Source organism: Equus quagga, chromosome 20 (genome assembly GCF_021613505.1).
Source record: "Equus quagga isolate Etosha38 chromosome 20, UCLA_HA_Equagga_1.0, whole genome shotgun sequence".
In the NCBI taxonomy this organism is placed as follows: Eukaryota; Metazoa; Chordata; class Mammalia; order Perissodactyla; family Equidae; genus Equus; species Equus quagga.
In genome coordinates this window covers 35,015,568-35,039,153 of record NC_060286.1, presented here as the reverse complement: position 1 = coordinate 35,039,153, position 23,586 = coordinate 35,015,568, and the positions used below count along the sequence as shown (strand labels likewise).

The 23,586-nt window shown below is 53.0% G+C and overlaps 1 protein-coding gene across 2 annotated transcripts in view; it reads left to right on the top strand.

Moving 5' to 3' along the window:
- The window catches only part of PRIMA1 (proline rich membrane anchor 1), a 62,275-nt gene that overhangs the window by 1,395 nt on the left and 37,294 nt on the right, over nucleotides 1-23,586 (top strand). For both annotated transcript variants that reach the window (XM_046647649.1, XM_046647650.1), the window contains exon 3: nucleotides 6,739-6,874. In XM_046647649.1, the coding sequence (XP_046503605.1) occupies nucleotides 6,739-6,874 (136 nt within the window). The remainder of the gene's footprint in view (nucleotides 1-6,738; nucleotides 6,875-23,586) is intronic.

Below are 23,586 nucleotides of genomic sequence, written 5' to 3'. Positions count from 1 at the left end.
CTGAGAGCTTTTACAAATTTAAAAGGAAAGATGATCCCAAGACTATACATCCTTTATTTGCCACCAGAACCACTAGTAAACTTCAAATTCGCCTTCTTAAACTAGACTTCAACACAGGAGGGGCTGTGCTTCTTATAGGTAGTGGAGTTGGGCATGTGAACAGATTGTGTGTATGGCCACTCGTGGGGAATATAAGAAAAAAACTGACATTCGTCCATCGGTAAGGAGTGCCTGTGGATGGAATTCTCTCCCAGGGTTCCCTAGCCCCAAGGACAGAGGCAGGGCAGCCACCAGCTGGAGTTACTTCTGCTGGGCTTGGAGAGAAGTTTAGAGGGGATGGTCCCTAGTACCTCCCAGAATGTCCACGATCAATGGTACAGTGGAGCGATAAAGAGGTGGACTTGGTGTCAGCTCTGAATTTTGAGCCCCTGCTCAGCCCCTTACCAGCTGGGGGATTTAGGCAATGCACTTAACCCTCTCTGAACCTTGGTTCCTTCTTCCTCACCGTGCTATTATAAGTACTTGATGAGATAAAGCAAGTAAAGATTACCCAGCGCAGTGCCAGGACCATAAAAAGCATTAAATGGTAGCTGTTGCTGCCCTGATTGTATTAGTAACAGTAATGCTGCTCTTCGGACTGGCTGGCCAGGTACTCTGTTGATCACTGCATTGTCTGTTTGACATGTTTGAATTGCTAGTGGTTCAGCAGGTGCTGGAGCACATTTTTACTGTTTCGGACATTGAAATATCCCACCCTGTGGTATTTACAGCTTCATGTGCTCCTGGTGGCATTTTGGGGGCTGGGGATTATTCAGATGATTGCCCTGAGTAGGGGGTGACAGGAAGAAAGGATGGGATGAGACTGCTTGCCCATCTGCTGTGGTCCTTCAGCTGTCCCAAGCGATGGGGGCCTGCTGGGAACCAGCTCCATTGGTCCAGCTTGGATGGTGGCCTGGGTGACCATAGGGAGAGAACCAGGAGCTGTAATGCTGGAAAGAGGATGCTGGTTGAGTGAGTGGGTTGGCCGGGGTCCACCCCCCACCCCCACGCCAGGCCCATCTTCTGCTCTCTTCTCTGGCTTGTCTGTATCTCACTCACGGTTGTTTTCCTTTTGGAATTGACAGCTTTGTTTAATGTGTGAAACCGCAGTTATTTAACTCAGCTGTGCCTCCTCAGGATTCAGGATTCTGTCACTTCTAAACACTTGGGCAGTTTGGGACCAGCTTCGCTTGTTTGACTTTTAGTTGAATCTCAGATATTAAGTTCGCTTCATTTTAGTATTCATCGGTTTACAGTTTTCTCTCTTCCAATGAGACTTTTTCAGTTAGTATGGAGAGCGACATGATGATGTCGCCAGACTCCAAGACTAGCATTGTGCCCTGTGAACTAGGAGGATCGAAACAGCAGACCTGCGACCTCCCCATCACCAAAAGAAATAATTTTGTGAAAACAGCTCATTTTTGAGCAGTGTCCTTCAGCCAGGCAGTACTTACACAAGGAAGTGTGTGTGTCAGATGCTGTTACTCAATACAAATCAATTTTCGTGAAAATCAATTAGAAAAAGAAACCTCTAGGCAAGTAGAATGGGTAAATCTTGGCTGGAGGCTCTGGAAAAATTAATCTACAAATGATAGGGACTGAGAAGCCAAGGGAAGAGGGGCTTTAGTGTGGATGGATCTGGTTTTTAAGCAAAAGAGCTGAATCCAAGGGACCAGAAGGGAGAAGAGGAAAAAAGAAGGTGCGTCAAGATATATGTTTCCGTTTAAGTGGAGAGGTTGAAATCTGTCACGTCAGAGGAGTTTCTGGAATATAGAGAAAGAACTCAGAGCTATCTGTGCTTTCAAGAGCTTTTTGCCACGAGAATTTCCTGAAGTCGTAAACATTTGGAAGGGTGAGACTGGCATAACAAGGTACTGTAATTAACAGGATAATTGGTGAAGCAAGAGACTGGTGGTCCGCAAGGCATCAGGTCCTACTCTGAAATCTTCCCAAAGCCTCTGGCTTCTGCCTGGAGGATGAGTAACTTAATCATTAAAGTCAGATGACATCTGGATTGCCACAAGGTTGTAGGGGGGCCTTCCCTAGTCTCTCCTCTTTTTTCTTTAATGTGTCTGGAATTGAGATTTTTGAGCTTTTGTGATTTAGGGTTCTTCTAAGTTCACTTCCAGATGATTCCTTTTTTTGCAAGCAAAGAGGATGACAGGCTGGCAAATTTATTAGGTGTGACAGGAGTGTGTCTCATCAAGTTACTGTGGTGCTGGCCTGTCTCCATAAAAGATGCCAGAAGCCATCATCTTTGTGGGCGTCCTCCTAAAGCAATCGTCAGGGAGACAGGCTCTGATCTGGACCTCTGGGTCCCTGTGCTGATGAGGAGACACCCGAGACCCAAGCCATGCTAACCTCCCACTGTGGTCAGTCCCTACAGCTTCGCTTATTTACTCGGCAGCATTTATTGGGCACCTACTGTTTGCCAGGCCGTGTGTTAAGTGCAAGGGACTTAATGGTCCCTGCCCTCATGGCACTGTCACTGTGGCACTGGAGAGATAATTAAACAAGTAATTATAGGCAGGAGCAAATAGCTTGGAGATGGGACCTGGTGGAAGAGTCAGCAAAGCCTAGCAGCTGAGACATGAACGAGGAGGAGTCAGGAGGCAGGAAGCAAGCAGGGCAGAAGTGTCCTGGCAGAGGGGACAGCCCCGAGGCTGGAGGAGAGGATGGGGCATTGGGAGAAGCCCAGGGAGGGAAGCCCCAGGGGAGGCCACTGTTGTAGGTACTAACATCTTGCAGTTTGGCCTTGATCCTGAGGACGCTGGGGGTTATTGAAAGTTTTAAGCAAAAGATGACATGATCTCAGATTGGCATTTCAGAAATCTCAGTCCAGCTCCAACGTGGAGCCTGGATTCAGGAAGGCAAGGGTGGAGCAAAGAGACTGGTCAGGGTCGGGTTACCCAATTTAGCAAATAAGAATACAGGACGTCTAGTTAAATTTGAATTTCACATAAACAATGGGTCAATCTTTAGCATAAGTATATCCCATACCATATTTGGGACATACTTATACTAAAAAATTGATTGTTAATTTATCTAAAATTCAACAAATGTCCTGTATTTTCTCAGGCAACCCTGGGTGAAAGGTAAGTGCTGCCCAGTGGCCTGGTTTAGGGCCGTCGCAGTGGGAATGGGAGAAGTGGATGGATTCAAGGGCTATTTAGGAGGCAACATCCACTGGACCAGACAGCTGCACTGATAGTCCAGGAGGGAGAGGGAGGTGGCAGCCATGGAGTACCATGTCCCCCAGACCAATCCAGGTGACTGCAGGACCTACCTGAGCCTCAGGATTCTGGGCCCAGGAGAGGGCTGCAGAGCAGAGGTGGAAAAGCAGACCGTAGCAAAACAAATAAAAAGTGGTCCCCAGAAGTAATGATACCAGCTTTTACTCTGTGGGCCTTAGGCAAGTCATTGACCTCTCTGGGCCTCTGCTCCTTCTTAGTCAAGTCCAGCTAAGAGCAGGTGACTTCAGGGGCAAGTTTCTTCTCCTTGTGGGACTCCCCAAGATATAAACCAACCAAGCTGGGTGCTGAGACAAGCTCCCAAGACAGGTTTCCTCTCTACTGGTCTCATACAACATCACCAGCCCACAGAACCCCAAAGTGGACCCAGAGGTAGGGAATGGGGTGGATGCTGTGTTTCTCCACCGGTGGGCAGACCATCCCCCAACCCACCTTTTCACTGAGCTCCAACCCACTGCCGGGCCCTGGGCAGCTCCGTACGTTGCTCAGCCTTGCTGAGCCTGTCGTCCCACCTGGTAAGTGTGGATAAAAATACCTACCTTTCCCAGATACCTCATGGGGCAATGAGAGCCTGTTTCCTGTGGCTGACACACAGTAGGGCTCAGGAAGTCACACTTAGTCAGGATTAACAAAGCACAGACCCACCCACCTGCCTGTCCCAAGGCACTCATGGCCTAGCGCCGGGGGAGAAGTGCCCAAAAGAGAAGGGTTTACAAGGTGAAGAAGCAGCGCTGAGCAGGGGGTCTTATTCGGGGGGGTGTGGGGTTCAGGATGGCTTTCCCAAGAAGGCTGTGTGACAACTGGATGTGAAGGATGAATAGAAGTTGGCAAGCAGAGAAAGAATCTGAGTAACCAATGTCAGTTGACAGAGGCTCGGCGGCTACAGGCTGGTGTGCTGGATCAAACGTCAGCGAGGGCCCAAGTGGGGCCCACCCTCAGAGAGAAGGACAGGCGGCCAGGACTGGACCCTCTCGTGATGACAGGTGGTTATGCAGCTGGGCCTGCTCCCCTTTCAGCAGGGCCGTCATATGAGAGATCATAGATTTTTACAATGCGGTGGGCTCCTTCCATCCCTCCCCCCTCAGCCTGGAAACTTGGCCCCGATCTTCCTGCCTATAATTTCATCGCATTAAACCCTCTTATACAGCTGTGCCCTTATATCCTCTCACGGAAATAGGTCATTGTGTTGGGCTAGGTTAAACAAACGTGCTCCTCTTGAACTGTCTCGCATAAATTGCACCTTGCAGAATGGGGAAGTAATTGCTTCAAGTTCACATACTGGGTAGAGTTCATTGGAGAAGCGATCTCTGAGGCCAGCCGTTGGGAGAAGGGAGCTTTCGAGCAACCGCCACCGTCGTAGAAGGTCAGAATCCGGAGGACAGGCTCGAAGATGGGAGGCCAACAATTGTGTTGGTGGAGAAACCAGCGGATTGGCCACTGTTGTCTAAGGAGTTAATCATCTCTGAAAAATAATTAAGAGAAAAGGCTCACCATCTGAGGATATGCTCTTCCCAGTGGGAGATAAGCTTGCCTTCCAGAGTTTGAAACACGGTCAATGGTCCTTTAAAAACACTCAGAGGTGGTGAGCGGGAGCTTCTTGGCCTGGTAGATATTATGCCAGGGCTGTAAATCAGTTCACCTCCTGCAGCTACCGCGGTGGCCATTACCCAGCCTGCTTCGAGCGCGGCAGGCTGCCTCTGCGGGGCCCGGGACCCGTGCAGCAGAGACACTGCCCTGGCCTCTGGAGGCAGCCTGCGCAATGCGTTTCCCGAAAGTGGGCCACATGGGGCTGGCTGCAGGGAAATTGGGGTTCTGGGGTTCTACTCCCTCGAGATGACAGCCAGAGAAATTAACCGTGGGCATCTGTGAGGCGGCGGGGGGCGACCACTAAGTCTTTCTTTCATGCCTTGAAATCATCTTGTTCCCTGGGACAGGCACAACATGCTAGACTGATGGATTCACCGTGCCCTGCTGTCGGGAGGGATGCTGGCAGTCACTCTAACCAGCGCTTCTCATGCTGGCCATACGTTAGAAGTTTAACCTGGGAAGTTTAGACAGAATACCCAGGCCCGGCTGCACCTGTGGACTTTCCCCTTTCACTGCTCGTGGGCGAGGCTCAGGCATGCGTATTTGAAGGCGCCTGGGAGATCCTGTGCGCAGTCAGGCTCGGGAACCACTGCTCAGGCACAGCTCCCTCCTGCTGCCCTTCCTAGTTTACAGATAGGGAAACCAAGGCCGGTGTCAAAAGAACACCGGACCAGGATTCAAGAGGCGTGAATTCTGGTCGGGTTTTTAATAATCATTCGTTTGTTCATTCATTCATTCGCCAAATATTTATTGAATGCCAGGCATTCCCTTAGGTGCTGGCTTATGATAGAGAAAAAAATAAAAGGCCTGGCCTCTGCCCCCATCGAGCTGACAGTCCAGTGATGAATAGAGGTATGGACGGCCAGTCTCACCCAAATGTAGGTTTCTGCCCCACAGACTAGAACCCAGTGCCAGGAGAGCCCAGCAAAAGGAGATCTGGCCAGGTCAGGGAGGTCAGAGCTGTCTCCCTGAGGAGGTGACAGCCAAGCTGAGTAATGGGCAGAGCAGGAGGAAGGTGTGGGAGGACACTCCGGGCCGTTGGAGCAGCGTGTGCAAAGGCAGGGAGCCATGTGCAGCATCCAGGGACTGGAAGGAGGGCAGTGAGGGCAGAGCAGAGGGCCGGAGCGTGGGGCGAGGTGGGGCTGGAGACGTTGTCAGGGGCTGCCTGTGCAGGGCCCTGTGGCTGCGCGATCCCGGAGCTGTGGGCAGGCAGTCAGGGGTTGTCTAGGGGCTGGTCAGATGTGTTTCCCACAAGACCGCTGGGGGCCTCGTGGGTAATGTTGGGGAGTTTGCCCTGCTCCCCTTGGTGGCATGGGACACCAGAGCAGAGGCCTGGCCGGGTAAGCTTCCTTCCCCAAGATGAGGGGACCTTGACCCAGGGTGGACACAGGAAGGTGGTCAGGAACTGAAGCCGGAGAGAAGGTGAGGGCTTGGCCTTGCGCCGTGGTGGCCGGGAAGGCTGGAGAAGTGGTTGGCTCAGGTTACCGAGGAGGTGAAATCAGATCCTGTCACCAACTTGGTGTGAGAAACTTGGGCAGCCGCAGCTGCTGCCTGGGCCTCAGTTTCCTCATGTGTCTGATGGGAGGGTCTGGGAGTTGACCTTCAAGTTCTTGTCTACCTCTCATTATACCCAAGTCAGTTGCCACTGTCCCAGAGCCGGTTCCTGACTGAGCTGGAAATAAAACCTGGGTCTCCAGCCTGCCAGGCCAGCCTCCCACAACACTGTTCCCTTTGAGCCAACCCAGCTCTGTCTGTTCTTCCTGTCCCGATCCAGGGGAAGGAGGGAGTGGCTGAAGGGGGCCCATTTCGGCTCCCAGTTGCTTCATCATCTTCCCTCCGGCACGTGTGCCCATTTCTGCAGGTGACCCACGGGGAGCCCCAGAAGTCCTGCTCCAAGGTGACTGACAGCTGTCAACACATCTGCCAGTGCCGACCCCCTCCCCCGCTGCCCCCGCCACCCCCGCCCCCGCCGCCTCCCAGACTCCTCTCTGCTCCAGGTAAGTAAAGGCTCGCTCCGTTTCCGGGCTTCTCTTTGTGTCGTCTGGGCCCAGGAAGAACCTGTGAGCATAGCAGAGGGCCGCCTTGCTTCCTTTGTAATTTTCCACTGGTCGAGCAGGAGAGAAGCCAAGGCCCAACTTTTCTCTGCAGTCTGCAAAACGCCTTTCCCACAGAATGTTCCTGCGAGATGGAGAAGGATGTTTCTCCATGGGTTAATCAGATAAAAGTCAATCTCCATTTGATGAGTGACTCCGCCTGGATTGTTCCGAAGGCCAGACCTTTAAGGGGGGCGGCCACCGACTCTGGTCTTAAATACTGCGCCCACGCGCATGGTTTCGTTTTTCCATTTTAATTCACATTTAAGGAGGCAATTAGTACAGAACCGAAGTGGAGGCTCTGGGAGCAAAGTTACATGGATGCCTTTCAGCCATTTGCAGCAAATTCTGCTCAAAACCCCCCTTTCTCCTGTTTGCCTTGATTTCATCTCTGAACAATTTGATTGCCTGGTCATTCAAACAAAGGAGGGTTTCTTTAGCCAGAAATGGCCTCAGCCCCGACCCATAGGGGTTAAGTTCCCAGTTTATATTTCTACTTGATAAGGTCTCTAACAAGAGAGTCTGTATTTTGGATGGATCACTCAAGTTTCAGCCCGTAGAATGCCCGTGATCTTGTGTGGGTCTCCCTCATTCCACACATCTCCGTTGAATTATTTGGGGCCTATTTTAAATAACCTTGACGACGCTTGTTCTCTGGTAGGCTATGTTTCCAGGCTCAGTGTCCAGGCAGTGACACAATGTTCTGGACGATCTTTGCGACTCATGTGTATGTCTGCCTTTGTGTGCTCGACCCCCACCTGCCTCCATTCCTACCTGACACCTGTGGCCCAGTGCTTCTCCGAGCGTGACCCTCAACACTGCCCAGAGCGTTTGTTTTAAGTGCAGCTTCAGGGGCCCACTTCAAACCCACCGAGTCAGAGTCTTTGGGGTGGGGCTTAGGAATTGATGTTATAACAAGTTCTGAAGTTCAAAGGCAAGGTGAAGTCAAGCACCTGGGCCTACCAGGGCCTCTGCACCAGGCCTTCTATCTGGATCCTTCCATCCCAGGATGCTCACCTCCTCCCCTCTCCTGAGGAACCCCTGGGCTGTACTGTCAGGCCCGGCCTCAGGCACCTGCCTGTGGAGCTCATTCCCTTCCATTCCTTCAGAATTCCTCTTCCTTTCACCATTTAGGCTCCAGGCCTGTCCTGTCTCCAGGTCTGCTTGTGTCTCATGGATCCGCATCCCCCAGTTAGAGTCGTTTCAGTTCATCCTGTGCTAACTGAGCTTCTGCGCCAGACACAGAGGTGAAAGACCGCTCTGTTCTTCTGGGATCTCTCAGCCTCAAAGGGAGGACCCTCCTGTCGGCAACCCACAACAAGTGGCCTGAGAGAGCTCAGAAATTGTTCTCCAAGTGCACTGGAAATCCCTGAGTAGTTGGGCCACAGTAAACAGCATCCTTGACCTGGATCTTAAAGAATAAACGGGATTGTTCTAGGTTGATAAGGAGATGGTGGGGAGAGAGAATCCAGGTGGAAGGAACAGCATGGGCAAAGGCTTGGAGATCTGACCCTGGGAGACTCATCTTGGGAGTCACAAGCCCTTCAGTGGGTTGAAAGGAGGGGTGAAGGGGCGGACTGTGACGGGCCTTGTGTGCCTGGCTGAGCAGATCACGTTTTATCCTGTGACTTGTTGTTTGCCAAACATCCTTCACCATATCCAAATACCTCCTGTTATTTGCCTTATTTTTTCTTTAAATAGACTCACTTTTGTGTTTACACAAATTAATTTCCAAAGCCAATTTTATATAACTACTGCCAATGGAAAACCAGGATCACTTGCATAAATAGAAGGTGACGATAAAAATAAATGCAATGAAAACAAAACCAATGTTTTAAAGTTCCAGCCTGCTGCGGAAGGTTCTGAGCTCAAGGCCTTCTCTCTTTTTGTTAAAAAGGGAGAGAAGCAAGTGGTAGAGAGGTGTTAGAGCCGCGGGAGCACCATGCGGAGATTTTTCTCTGTAAAGAAATCAGAAGGTCTGTAAGGGAATCAAAAGGAGTCTAGGTTTCTTGTTCTGTTCCACTGTGTTTGAGCGCCGGGTCCATGTGCCATCTAAAATCAGCTCATTTAACTGCAGGACAGGCACCCTGTCCTTTAGGAAACCGCTACGGACAGTGATGGGGTGTTAAGCAGGGAAGTGACGTGATTCTGTATTGTCTTCTTCAGAAGGATCAGCTTTCCCTGTGGAAGGTGGGTTGGGGGTGAGCTGCCACACTGGAGTCAAGTGGGGGACTCGAGATAATTCAGCCCCCAGACCATCCCTGAGGGCCTGAAGCCAGGCAGGGGGCTGCAGAGAGGGGGAGGCAGGCAGGGAGTGCCCAGTGTGAGGGGACAGAGGCCTCATGTTGCGATTTGGGCCTGAGGGCCCTTCTGGGTGAGGGAAGAGCAGGCGTGGTTTGATCCTTTGGCGGGACTTTCTCAGTTACTCGTAGCAGAAACCTATCCTGAAGTGGCGTCAGCAATACACAAACAAGGAGAGAGATGTTTGTTTTTTGGCTCATGCATTAGGATATTCCAGCAGCAGATCTTATAAGATGATTGTGTTGGATTTCTGTCTCTGTCTTTCTCTTCTGATTTCTCCTGGGTCGCCTTTTCTCTCAGGCTGGCCCAGTCCCTGTGGCTCCAGGCTCCAGTGTTCCATCAACCTTACAGTCAGAAATCTCCCTACAAAGACAGCTTCCCTTTCCCAATCCTTCAACTAAAGTCCTGGGGCTGACTTTCATTGGACCAGCTTGGGTCAGTTGTCCATCTTTGGACCAATCATGGTGGCCTACGGGAGGGAATATTCTGATTGGTCAGGCCAGGGCCATGTGACCACCCTTGGAGTTGGGGGCCGTGGATAGAGGTTAAGGGAGTGGTGGCTTCCGAAGAGGAAATCCAGGTAGAGGGACTAGACCCCAAGGATGAGGACATGGACACTGGGCATGGAGGACAATGGAGGCACCCCTCAGCCATGATGTGCTCCAGTGGCAGGGAATGTGTTTCGTACATTCTCTTGGTCCTTGTTGAGCTCAGCCCAGACCCTGCACACAAGTAGAGCCCAATGAATGTCAGACAGAGATATGGCCACATGCGAAACTTCTGCCTATTCTAGAATCCCCAAGGAATTAGCCTCTCCCAGAGGGCACAGGGCCTCAGTGCTACGAAACCTCTGTTGTCATTTAACAAGTGTGCCTGGAGCTCACCAGATGCTGGCCTCTGTGCCAGGGGCTAAGAAGTCAGCAGTGAGCAAGAGAGGGGCGGCTCCTGCCCTCATGGAGCTCCTGGTCCAATGGACCGTCATTTACAGGAGATGTTTGCAGGAGTGTCCTTTCCTGCCATCTTTCTGGATACGCTGGCTCCAGGCACATGTCATCCCTTGCCCATGTGGTCATTGATGTGCCTTGCATCCTTGCTGCTCACAAAGGCCTCTCCTTCCCCTGGTAAACGTTGGCCAAGTGCCTGCTCCATGTCCAGCCCCTTGTTGGGCACAGAGGCGCAGAGGGACTTGTCCTCACCAACAGGGGCTGGGTAATGAAGAGAGGGAGAGTGCAGCCTAAGAGGCTCAGTCCATGAGCCTAGGTTGGCTGCTGGCCCTGCCACTTCCTCTGTATGATTTTAAGAGGATTGGTTAACTTAAGCCTCAGTTTCTTCTTCTATAAAATGGGTTTGAGGATCACACCTACCCCCCGGGTTGACTTGAGGATTCCAGAAATTGAAAAGAACTTTTGAAAACTGGGCAGGTATCCATTGCTAATCATCCCGTAAAATCCTTCTGATCAAGAGCAGCCTGTGAGCACTAAACTTGGGGAATTCAAAGGCGCTGTTGGGGAAGGACATGTAATTCCAGAAAGGAGGATCTGGGAAGGCAGGAAGGAATTCGCTGGTAGACCTTGGATCTGCAGGAGCACAGGGAGGCCAGACAGGGAGTGGCTGAAGCAAAGGCTCAGAGTTAGGAGCCCAGGATCAGGTAGGATGCTCGTGCTGAAGGAGTCAGCATCTCGGTGCATGTCTGGGGTGGAGGAGAAAGAGGGGAGAGAGAAACCTCTGCACGTATCCATGCAGACCTGTCAAATCTCCCATGGGAAGTAACGGCCAGAAACCTTTGTCAAAACTGTTGCCACCCTCCACGAAGAGGCCTTCCTCTTCGTCCAAAGAAAGATGGTGACCAGGATGTTCAGGGTGACCAACTTGTCCCGGTTTGCCCGGAACTCTCCCGGTTTTAGCCCTGAAGGTCGTGCATCCTGGGAAACCCTTCAGTCCTGGGCAAACCAGGACAGTTGGTCACCCTACTGCTGGGCCACGCTGATCTGGCCAAGGCAACATGTTTTTTTGTTTTTTGATATGTTTGTTTTTGGTGTGTTTGTTTTGTTTTGTTTCACCATGTAACTTTCCAGAGCACTGACCCCCCAAAGTCCATCTGGAGCTCATGGCCTGTAGGGCAGCTGAGCCCTGCATTCTTCAGGGGGTCCCAGCTCTGCGCCGCCCCGTGCAGCAGCCCTGGCAAGAGTGTTGAGACAGCCCTGCCTGCCGCTGGGAAGAAGCATGGGCATGGTTCTTGTGATGCGGAAGATTCTTGAGCAGCATCTCCACTCTCTGCCCTTTGTTTCCCCGGCTCTGCCCACAACCCTTCACCCTTAGGCTGAGGTGGCATCTGCCTAGGGCAGCTGCACTTGGTAAACCTGCCAGCTGAGGGTCAGAGGGCGGTACCAGTGGTTGTCCAACGTGAATGTGGTTGGAATTCCCTGGAGGCCTTGTTTAAACCCGGGTTGCTGGACCCCATCCCCAGAGTTCCTGAGTCAGTAGGTCTGGGATTTGCATTTCTAACACATTCTTGGTCATGCTGATGTTGCTGGCCCCGGGAGCACACTGTGAGAACCAGCGTCCCTGAGAGTGGCAATCAGGTCCAGGGCCTTTCCAGTCAGACCCAGGCCGTCCATGCCCAGCACGTCACATCCCTTCCAGAGCCTCAGTTTCCTCAGCTGTAAAGTGGGGCTGATGATACCTACCTGGGAAGGGGTTGCTGTGAAGACTGGAAATTATCCAGGCTGTCTTTGGCAGAAACTACATGCTTGAGAAGCACTGTTGTAGCTTGGTGGCACATGGCCTGGCTTCCTGCCCTCCAGACCCGGGGTCAACCCTGGTTCATTAGCTAAGTGATTTGGACAAGGTGTCCTTAACTGCTGAGGCCTCAATTTCCGTGTCTGTAAAAAATGGGGCTAATGATAATACCCGCTATACAAGGGTGATTGTGAGGATCCGATGCCTTAAAGTTAACACAGTACAGAGCCTGGAACCCAAATAACACTCAACAAATGGCAGCTAATAGGTAATATTAATGGTAACAGTAGTAATAATGTCAGTGACCTGCAGGCTGGGAGTTGCTTAAACACAGATCTGGCACCTCTCTGCTGAGAAAGGAGCATCCAATTAGAAACTGGAGGATGAATTGGGTCTCTAAGGATGTGTAGACTCCCGTAGGTATTCAACAGGAAGCAAAAGGCTTTCAGAGTTCACCCGGTGCCCCTTTCTAGAGGGCAGCCCTCGCTAGAGTCCTCGGGGTGGAGATATTTCTGGAAGACGTGGGCGGGGGTGAACCTTGGCACAAGCATGCTTGAAGGCCTGACCGACACGCCCAGGGCAGCCGCCAGAGCTGAGGACCGGGGCTGACTCTGTAAATGTCAGTGGTGGCCCGTTGGTACCCGCATGTGACTCAGACGGCTGAGGCCGCGGAAGGAGACGTGCACCAGACCTCAAGGAAAGGCACATACACCCCCTCTGTGAGACCTGCTTCTGAGGCTGATGGGACCAAAAATAGCTGTGGCAGAACAGAGGCGTGAGCCTGCGTCCCCGTAGTGCCTGTCTTTAAGGAGTTCAAGTCACTGATACAGATTTTATTTTTTGCAGTTATTTTATTCTTAGAAAAACCAGAAGAGAGGTTAAGGGACTCCCCGAAGGTCACACAGCAGTGGTGGAGCTAGGAATGGGGTCACCTGGTTCCCCATCCTATGGGCCAAGGGCCAAGTTTTAATAGAGAGAGAAACAAACAGGACTGTGGAAGTTCTAGAATGCTGTTTTTAACTTTACGCAGAACCCTAGAAGGAAACCAACATTTAGTTTGCGATACTGAGGTGGAAGCTCTGCTCTCATCTCCTTTCATCCTTAAACACTCCTTAGTGGTAGGTGATATTATATTATCCCCAATTTCTGTGAGGCGCCTAGGGCTCAGAGAGGGCGAGTTACTTATTCCAGGCTGCCCAGCTGGTAAGGAAGGGAGGTAATTCAAGGCCGTCTGATTTCTGCCTGCTGCATCCTCTGCCTGACTCTCCCCCTCCATGGCTGAGCATCAGCCAAGGGGTCCCCGTTCCTTTCCTTGCATAGGCCTTGCCCCTTTCTGTCTCTGCATATACTAGTCCTTCTGGCTGCCAGGCTTCCCCTCAAAGTAGTTAACATTCACTCGTGCAGATCTCAGCTCAGCTGTCCTCCAGGAAAACCTTCGCTGACTTCCACAGAGCTCGCACTCTGCCTGTTCTGGTTCTCCATGGCTAGGGAACAAATCACCCCAAAGTTAGTGGTTAAAAAAACAACGCATATACGTCCTTGCCTCTCAGGGTTATGGGGGTCGACGGGGCTCCACTGGGAGGTTCTCGCTTGGGGTCTTCCATGCGATTATATTCAGTTGGCCGGGGCTGGAGGCTTCTCGAAGCCTTCCTTGCTCATGTCTGGTGGTCGATGCTGGCTCCTGGTTGGGTCCCCACCTGGGCCTGTCCACCGAAACATCTACACGCGATGCCTCCATGTGGCCCCGGCGTCCTCATGGCCTGGCGGCTGGGTTCAAACCTGAGAAGCAAGTGGAAACTGAATCCCTTTGGATGCTGTCCCTGAGGAAGTCACACAGCATCACTTCCACTGCGTTCTTTTCCTTGGAATCCCATGACCGAGTGACCCCGCAGCTCCCGTTTGAGGAGTGGGGAATTTCATTCCACCTCTTGATAGAAGAGTGTCAGAGAATTTGCGTCCGTTTTAAAACTACACCACCCTCCATCACCATACATACATGCACACGTCCTTGAACTTTTCCTCTTCCTTTATGGCAATCATCCCACCCTTTGAATATTTAATGAATTACTTCACTAATGCCTGGATGCCTTGCTAGATACAGACTATTGCTGTGAGGCAGCTGTCCGCTTACAGTCTCAGCCCCTTGGCGCACGCCTGGCCCATCCTGGGTCCTCAGTAGCTACTAATTCATTTCTTTTGCAAAGATTTTTGACTGTTCACTACATGCCAGGCACTGTGCCAGGTTCTGGGAATGTAGTGGTGAACAGCACAGTAGGGCTCCTGCCGTCTGGGGTTTATATTTGGCTGCGTGGATGCACGGGCAGGGCAGGGGCTGGGACAGAAAATGAATAAGGCAAAAACATTGCTGGAAAAATAGAAGGTAACCTGTGCTACAAGGGTAATTAAAATCGTAAGATCTGATGAGGGGTAACTGGGTGGTCCCTTAGATTGCATGGTCGGGGGACAGGAGATGACATCTGAGCTGAGAGCCAGTTGAAGGAAGTAGTTGGCAAGGCAGATCTGGGGGAACATCGTTCCCAGCAGAGGGAACAGCAAGTGCAAGTTCCTCGTGCACTTGGGGTCCGTGAAGGGCCAGGGTGCTGGGTGAAGGCAGACAGGAGGAGGCGAGGCCCCGAGGGAGGCAGTGCCCGGACTACACAGGGCCTTTGAGGCTAGGGAAGGGACTGGGTTTTATCTTAAGTGCAACTAGAAGCTTCTAGAAGTTTTGAGCAGGGGGGTGGCTTGGCCTCATCTACACGTTACACAGACTGACTCCCACTGAGGAGGAAGTCACTCCGGTCCAGGCGAGAGACAGTGGTGCGGGAGCCGGTGCTGTGGCCTGGATGGGGGTCAAGGGGAGAGGCGACAGTGTCGAGCCCTGGTCTGATTTAGGATGGTTTGCAGGCTGGGGTGATAGGACTCGGTGATGGCTGTGGTTGTGGGGAGGGAGGGGATGCGGGGCATCACGAGGTTTGGGGGAATGAATGAGCGAGTGGAGGAAGCCATAGGACGTCACTCACAGCGCCCCCTCTCCTTGGTCCTCTCAGGATGTCTGTGGTCTCACCAATGGGATAATGAAGCTGATAGGTGGTGCTGGGAAGGGGTTAGCAGAGGCTCAAATGTCCCCCAGTGTGTTTTAGCGGCTGCCATTTTAAGGATAACCTCTGGGGTTTTAGCATGAGTCCAAGTTTAACTACTCTTCATCTCTATAAAGAAGCTAACCAGATGCCCTTCTGGGGAGTGATGAGTTTGGGGCAAGCAGAAGAGGAGGCCCTTGGAGGCCTCTAAAGCAGAGGCTGGGGACAGCGAGTGAGGCCGACCCGCAGATCTGCCTTCTCTGCAGGGCGCCAGGCTCCTTATGAAAGCGTGTGAACGCCACAGCACTGTCCTTGCCAGGAGTGAGCGTGTGGGCATCAAACACAGGCCATGTCACTTGACGTTTCTTGCTTCATGCGCTGTGTTGGTGCCAAGCTGGTCTTCACTGCTGCCACGGGTTCGGACCTTGGGGTATTAGATGTTCATCACTTGTGGGAGCCTGGGTTTCTGTCCTGTTGTCTTTGAGCCACTTGCCTGGTCGGAGGGTAGGAGGACCTGGAGGCTGGGCCTGGCTCTGGCTCTTCCCAGCTGTGTGCTGGTCGCTCAAGCTTTCTGAGCTTCCATTTTCTCATCTACAAGTGGGGGGTGATGAGCCGTCCTCTCCGGGGTGGTTGTGGGAGTGCAAATAATACATATGAGGACCCAGCCCAGCACCCGATGCGTTCCCACTCTCAGTCAATGGCTCTCTTGTCAATCTGGTCCTTGCTGGAGCAAGTCTCTTACCCTAACTGATCTCAGCTCCCCGTGAAGAGGGCTGGCCCTGGCTTGCATTTCCACTCTGTGCTGAGCACGGTGTCCGTGTGAGCATGATTCTCGTCCTTGGACTTGAGCATCTGCTATCCATAAGCGCTTTAATAGTTGCTGGCTTTTTTTAAAAAGTGATTTTATTTTTTTTTAAGTACTGAATTTTCCTTTCCCAATTCAATAATGCAATTGTCTATATCCAGCAAATAAAAGATTACGAATTTATGTGGACTTTAATTTACTCAACAAACCTTTATTCTTTGATTTATTGGACAAACACTTGCCAGGAGGTTGTGCGGAGGCCTATTCTGGGGCTGCAGAGACGAACTGGACGCGGCCCGGCCCTCGGGAACCCGCCTCTGGTTGGTTGCTGGAGCCCTGGCTGCACCTTGGCCTCACCTGGGAGGTTTCAAAATGACTGATGGCTGGGCCCACCCGAGAGGGAGGAGATTCTTGTGTGAAGCAAGGTTGGGGCCCTCGGCTATAGCCAGAGGCACAAGGCAGGTCTGTGCCAAAAATAAGGAAGAGGTGAGGAGCCATGGAATTGAGGCCAAAAGCCAATGAGACTTGTACATCAGTGAGTGACCGCCCTGTCCCCCGCGGGCACTGGATGTTCCCAGAGTTTGGGATCCCGCCCTCTAGGAATTCGGGATGTTGTGAGGAGTCTGGACTCAACACGGAGGTGGAAATAGGGAACCACAGGTCTCAGCAAGAATGTGCATCAGGGTCAACGTGGCGCGTCCTGGGCGCTCTAAATTGATACAGTGTAAAACTCACCATTTTAAAGCATGCAGTTCAGTGTTGTTTTTAGTACAAGCACAATGTTGTGCAGCCGGCATTTACCTTCTAAAGCCAGATCATTTTCATCACCCTAAAATGAAACCGGTACCTCCCGATCCTGCCCCCTCCCCCAGTCTCTGCCAACTACTCGTCTACTTCCTGTCTCTATGGCTTTGCTGTTCCGGACGTTTCACATAAGCCTGGGTGTTCTTAGGCTGAGTTCTTAGTCTGAATCTCAGTTTCCTCATCTCCTAATGAGGATGAAGCCTCCATCCTCAGCGGTGTTGCGAGGCGGAATCCAGAGGCCGTGTGAAGGGTCAGCCCACTGCCTGGTGCAGGGCGGGTGCTCAGAGCGTGTGGCCCCCACAATGGAAGGGCATCCTGCAGGGTGCAGGCCGTGATCCTGGTTCAAGGCCCTGCCTGTTGCACTGGGATCGAGGGCTGGTTCTGGCGCCCTATAACTGTGTGGTCCTCATTTTCCTCGTAGGGCTGTTGAGAGGCTCAAATGAGCTTGTAGGCGACAGTGCTGGGAACAGTGCCAGCACAGGGGGACCACCCTGTCCATGTCAGCTATTCCATATTATTACCAAATTCATCCAGGGTGTCCCACTGGTGTCCAGGACAAAGCAGCCAGTCTGACCTGTTAACTTTCTGATCCGATCCCTGAGCACTGGGACTGTTGACTCATCCTTGACACATGGACATGCAGTGCACACAGAGTGTTTGAACATATGAAGGACTGCATGGCTAGACAATGAAGACTGAAGGTCAGCTCTCCAGGAGAGAGATGGTAGGGAGGGGACTGACATTTTTTTAAGAGCCTGCCATTTGCCACCGAGCATCTGGGGCCATGTCTGAGTCTGGGCTCCTCCAGAAACAGACACTGAGATGAGAATTCAAGTACACGTGGATATCTGGAAGGGGATTCCGGAAAACACCAATAGGGGGCTAGGGAGTAAGATAGGGAAAGGCCAGTGGCCAGCGAAGGGTGTGATCTCAAGCCAGTTTGTGCTGTGGGCGGCTGGAGGGAGCTCGGTCCTACTGGGAAATGGGGTAGGACAGCACTTGAGAACGACCCCACCTGAGGGCCGAGGGGCCTGGGGTGTTCGTGCACCAACCGCCGCCCGTCCCAGTTAGAGCTGGTCCCCAGGTAGAGATGCAGATTGGCATTTGGAAGCCAAGCCAGTGAGCCCAGGAAGGACACCAGCAATGTCTGCTACAGGCTGTCACCTTCTCCCACAGTGATTGCCACCAGTGTCCTCGCCCCTGGTCAGACCCAGAGGGGTCGACAGCTTCTAGGTAGGAGTTCACTTCTCTCTCTCCCACTCAAGAAAGCACATTAGTGTTCAAGCCAGCATTGTCCTTTCAGGAGGATGCCTACTTTGTATATTTAAAGGGCAGCAAATCATAGACATTTACTCATTCAACAAATATGTGTAGAACTCTCCACTGTGGTCACAGACCGAGGATGATGCAGTGGATGAGACAGGTGAGCCCACAGGGAGGGGTCCTGGGGACAGATCCCATTCTGTTCTTTCTCACGTGGAGTTTGCAAGGCCTGTGGACAGTTCCGGGAGGCAGAACACAGGAACTGCAGGCTAGACTGAGCATCGAGAGGAGAGCATCTGACTCAGAGCTGGTGTCCTGCAGGAGTCAGGGCTGAGCCAAGGGGGGATGTGCTCCAGGTGGAGGTGGGGAAGAGGAGTATGCTCCTGATGAGGGAACAGCAGGGCTGGGGTAAAGGATTGGAGGCCACGGAGAGCCTGTCCGTCCCAGGATTGAAAGTGCATGGGGGCCGTGGTGCGAGATGTGCTAGAGTGAGGCGAGGCTAAGCCTGACAGTCTGCAGGGGATCTGGGACTTCGTCCCTGCCGGTGCGGAGCCCTGCAGGGTCTGCGTGGAGAGCTGCCATCTACGTTGCCTTAGACAGCCCTGGCTGGGGGCAGAGTGTGGGAGACTGAAGGCAGAGAGCAGAGGGGAGGCAGTGGCCCAGGGGAGAGACTGGTGGCCTGAGCCAGACGTACCCTGTGGGCAGAGGGGACAGAAGCTCGAGAACCTTCGGGACCAATCCCTGTCGGGAGTAGGGGAGAAGGAAGACTCCTGGGTGATGGTGTCTGCTCAGACACCCCTTAAGGAGATAGGATACGGAGGGAGAGTGATGGGCTCAGGAGTCCCAGGTTTTGTCACATGGTGTGGGAGGTGCCGTGGCAGCAGGGGAGGCGATCGGCTGGTGGGTCTGGAGTTGAGGGCAGAAGCCTGAGCTGGCCTTAAGGATGGGGGGTTGGGGCACCAGTAGCAAGGTGCCAAAGCCATCAGAGATCACCCGGGGAGAGCCTGGGGAGGACAGAGCCTGAGGTTCAGGAGGAAGAGGATCCTGAGAAAGCACAGTTGGAAGGGAAGAGGAAAACCAGACAAGGTGACCTGGGAGGCAAGGGAGGAGCTGGGGGCTGGGAGAGCCCCCAGGATCAGTAAGCAGGCGCTGGTATCTGCCCTGCTGTATCCATTCACCTGCTCCTCCCAGAGTGGAGAAGAATGAAGGAGGAGGCGACTTGAAGAACTGAAACAAATGCGTGCCTCCCACTTAGGGACCATCGGAAGGCAAGTGGTGATAGAAGCTAGTGTAATCCAGAGAGGCTTCAGGGAGGAGGCGGGACTCACTGTGCACCTGGAAGGTAGGGAGAAATGTGACTGGCCTCAGGAAGGTGAGCTGGCCTCCCAGAGTGGGAAAGGGCGTGAGCAAGGGAGCTAGTGTGGACGTGGCTGGGAGCAAGCAAGGGCCCCCGGTGGATGACCTGGTCGGTGTTGTCATAGGCGTGTGCGCTGATGGGGGTTCACAGGCAGAGTCCCTGGGACGCTGGGAGCTCAGGCCCTCAGGCTGGGGGGGGCGATGGCAGGGCAGGCAGACCTTTATTTATGCAAACATTTCTTGAGCATTTCTGTGTTCCAGAAGCTTGGGACACACCGTGGAACAAAATAGATGCAGAGCTGACATTCTGGCGGGGGGAAGAGAGCAGAAAACAGTAAATGTGATAAACTTGTGAGCTGTGTAGTATGCTGGAAATGGTGAGTGCCATGGAAAAAAAGTGAGCTAGAGCCCGGTGGCAGTCTGAAGGGAAGGTGGCAGAGCAGAGGGAGTCAAGCTGGTACCTGGGGAGACTGTCCCCGGTCTAGAGGCCCAGCATGAGAACTCGCCTGGGCTGGTTGAGGAGGAGCCAGGGGCCAGCGTGGCTGGAGCGGGGTGGGGCGGGGGGAGGAAATGAGAATGGGGAGAAGCAGACGGGCCCCCTGTGAGGGTGTATCTGTATTTGGCATCGAGTGGGGGACTGTTCAGGGCATAGAGCTGAGGAGGGGCATGAACTGACTTGCCTCCGATAGGATCACCCACTCTGCCTGCTGTGTAGACCAGACCATGGGGGTCAAGGCAGAAGGAGAGAGACCAGTTTGGAGCCTGTTGCAGTAATCCAGGAGAGAGGCAATGGCCACCGGGAGCAGGAGGCACTAGTGGGGTGGTGGAAATGGTCAGCTTCCAGATGGGAGGCCACTGCCCATCTGAATAAGCTGGGCTCTGAGGGTGGCGTCCTGGGTGACCAGGTCAGGGAGCAGAGAGGCACGGCTGGACCCTGCAGGTGCTCCACAGCAGGCGGCAACAGTGAGGTCCTCCTCCGAGTGGCCCCAGAGATGGGGGGGCCGGGACTGTGCTGGAGCCATGACAGGGCCATTTGGTTTCATGTCCCAGCCAGCCCTCAGTGACAGCTCCAATTCCACCGAGGCTCGGATGAAGTGGCCTGGTGTTGGTGTCATTAAAAGGGGGAAATGATTGGTACATCTGCTCGTGGGCAGTGAACGTCCACCACCACTGGCTGTGGAGCCCAGAATCCTTCATTGCCGTCGTAAGTGCTGGGATCGGGCTGTGCAGCCTGGCTTTCCCCTGTCAGCATCTTCCCAGGACCCCCGGGCTGCCATTCGCAAAGCTGCCTCTCAGGCCTCTGTACAGGCACCCAGGCCCGGCCCAGGGCAGAGGCCCATCATGGAGGGCCATCGTGGGAGGTCGTTTCTGTGGATACGGGCAGAGAATCAAGGTCTGTAAGAAATGTGATAATTTCTCTCAAGTAAATCAGTGCTGACAAGTGAAAATAATAAAGAGGCTGAATAGGCTCAGAAGAAAGAAGCCGCTCTGGGTTTCTGCTAAAAAAAGCTCACAACCCAAACTCTTCTGACTTTGTTAATCAAGAACCAAATGAAACTAGAATCCAGATGCCCAGTGGGAGATCACTTGCAGGTGTTCAAGAGGACCCTGCACTCACTCATTCATTCAACAAACATCTACTGAATGATCACTCTGGGCCAGATGCTGTGGTAGGAGCTGGAGATGTGGGGATATAGTGATTACAGGGCAGAAATGGAGATTATGGAGAGGGCTCTCCCTTGGACAGAGTGGCCAGGGAAGGCCTCTGGAGCTGTCTGATATTTGAAGGAGAAGAAAATAACCTTGTAAAGACTGGGGGAGAGCTTTCTAAGTGGAGATCACAGCATATGCAAAGGCCCTGTGGTGGGAACAACTGTCAGAGCTGTGCTGTGCCTGGTGCTGAAAAGGGACAGTGGTTTAAAATGAGGTTAGGGAAGTTAGTACCAAGTCACCCAGGGCCTTGCAAACCATAGTTTACAGAGTACAGAGCTGGATTTTTTTCCAAAGTGCCATGGAAAGGCATTAAAGAGATTTGGACTATGGAGATGACACTAGCAGGTTTACTTGAGACAATCATTGGTGGCTGAGAGGAGAATGCATGAAAGAGGCAAGAGGGTTGTGGGGAAGACCAGTCAGGAAGCTCTGGCTGTTGTCCAGGTGGAGGGAGGTGGGGGCCGGGACCGGGGCCGTGGCTGAGGTGAAGGAGGGGTGGACAGATCCCAGCTGCAGTGTGGAGACAGAGCCAGCAGGATGGGGCGGAGGGGGATGGGAGGGAAAGAAAGCAGTCAAAGGGCGGAGACACGAAGAGTCGATGCCAACCAGTGTCTGCCAAGAGTCTGGTGGCCCTGGACCAGCTGCTGAGCAAGGATGTTGATTTACTCAGCTAATATGTTCTGAGCACCCCTAGGTACTGGGTGCCGGGTCCTGCAACCCAGAGATGAGTGAGACCCGTCCTCTGCCCTGGAGGAGCTCACGGGCCAGGGGAGGGGGCATGAGATGCTGTCGTCCAGCCCGGAGTGCACTGGCTGCAGAGCCCTGCAGGAGCACAGGGGCAGCGAGCCCCGAGCCATCAGGGGTGACTGCTCGGAGGAGGCGGCATTGAACTGCATCTCAGAGAGCAGTTAGGATTTGCAGAGCAGATGTGGGAGGGGTATAAGGGTGGATGGAAGAGGCGCTCCAGGTGGACGAAGGGGTGTGAGCAAAGGTGGGTTGTCAGGAGTCCTTTTGGGAGGAACCCGGGTGTGATCCGCTTGTCAGGAGCTTAGGACGCCGGGGAGGGGGGTGGGAGGGAGAGTGTCTCAGGGTGGACGGCCGAGAAGTCGGATGTGATTCTGGAAGAGCTAAAGGTTTTGAGCACTGAGTTCAGCAACCCAGGTGGTGTTTGAAGACTGTTAACTTCTCAGGGACGGGAAGGGGGCCATGTCCCTGCGCATTTGTGTGTCTGTGTTTGGTTCTTGGCTGTGACGACCATCTCCCTCAGACTGTCTCCTACCTGTGGTTCTCCATCAGGGGTACACACAGACCCCTAGTGCACATTTGGAATTGTGGGGGTGTTCATGTTTCGGTTGCCACAGTGACTCGGGGCGTGGGTGCTACTGGCTTTGAGTGGGCAGGGGCCAGGGATGGTAAATGTCATGCAGGGGACAGTTTTCCTCAATGAGGGTCCCTCCGCCTACTGCTAATAGAGACCCTGCTGAGAAACCGCCTGGTCACCAAGCCTTGTTTTGAAGCAGCCAGATTTCAAGTCCCAACCTGGTGTCCCAAGGACACGTTTTTGGAAAACTTCCATTTTTGGAAAACTCAGTGACCCGTGTTGCTACCGTGGGAGACAGTTACTGTCTCTTTCGATGCTTCTGTTTCCCTCTTGTAGGATAGCTGGGGGCTAGTCCGCCTTCATTTCTCAACCTCTTATGAAACACCCTGCCAACAGCAGAGAGATGCCAAACACGCACGACCTGGTCCAGGCCTCCGAGGGCTTGTGGTAGCATCCCTGAGTGACGCTGGTGGTCTTTGATGACCCCACCAACTCGCAGGCCCCTGGCAGGCCGAGAATGGGTCCACTTCATCCCTGTGTCCACCGCACAGAGCTCTCTGCAGGGTGCTTTGCTCAGAGAACACTCGGGAGATGTGCGTGTGTGGAGATGACCCAAGGACTCCAGTTTTTGTTGATTTTTGTTGCTCATCCTGTCATAGATCAGGTGCCCTGGAGGCAGAGCCTGAGGCAGGGGTTCGGGTGTGTGTTATTATTGAAGAAGCGCTCTCTGGAGGAAATGGTAGGAAGTGAGGGAAGCAGGACAGGAAAGGGGGAAGGAGTGGATCAAGGAGGTGCCTTCAGCTGGAATCCAGCTTCAGGGGAGCCCTTAGGGAGCCCTGGAATGTGAGCAGCTCCATCAGAAGCCTTCAGGTAAGAGGGCAGCCTTGAATGCCTCCATATCACTGAGTCATGGACCATGGGCTGCCCTGGTGACCCATGGTGGAAGCCGACAGCATCACTACACGTTCTGCTTAGAAGCGAGGAGAATCTCCATCAAGCTAGATATGGCACAGCGTGCTCTAGATTTCTTGGCCCCAGTATGGCAGAATCCATTGCCATAAAGACCTACCACATTTATCTTACTACTTTTGAGATTTTTTGATGTTTCTCTCCATCTCTCCCTCCTTTCCTTCCCTTTTTTCCCCATTTCCACTGAGCTTCCCTTCCCACCAAGACAGAATCCGGTGCGCTGAAGCTCCCAGGGCACCTCAGAGCCTTGGAGAGTTTGTAGGACCCC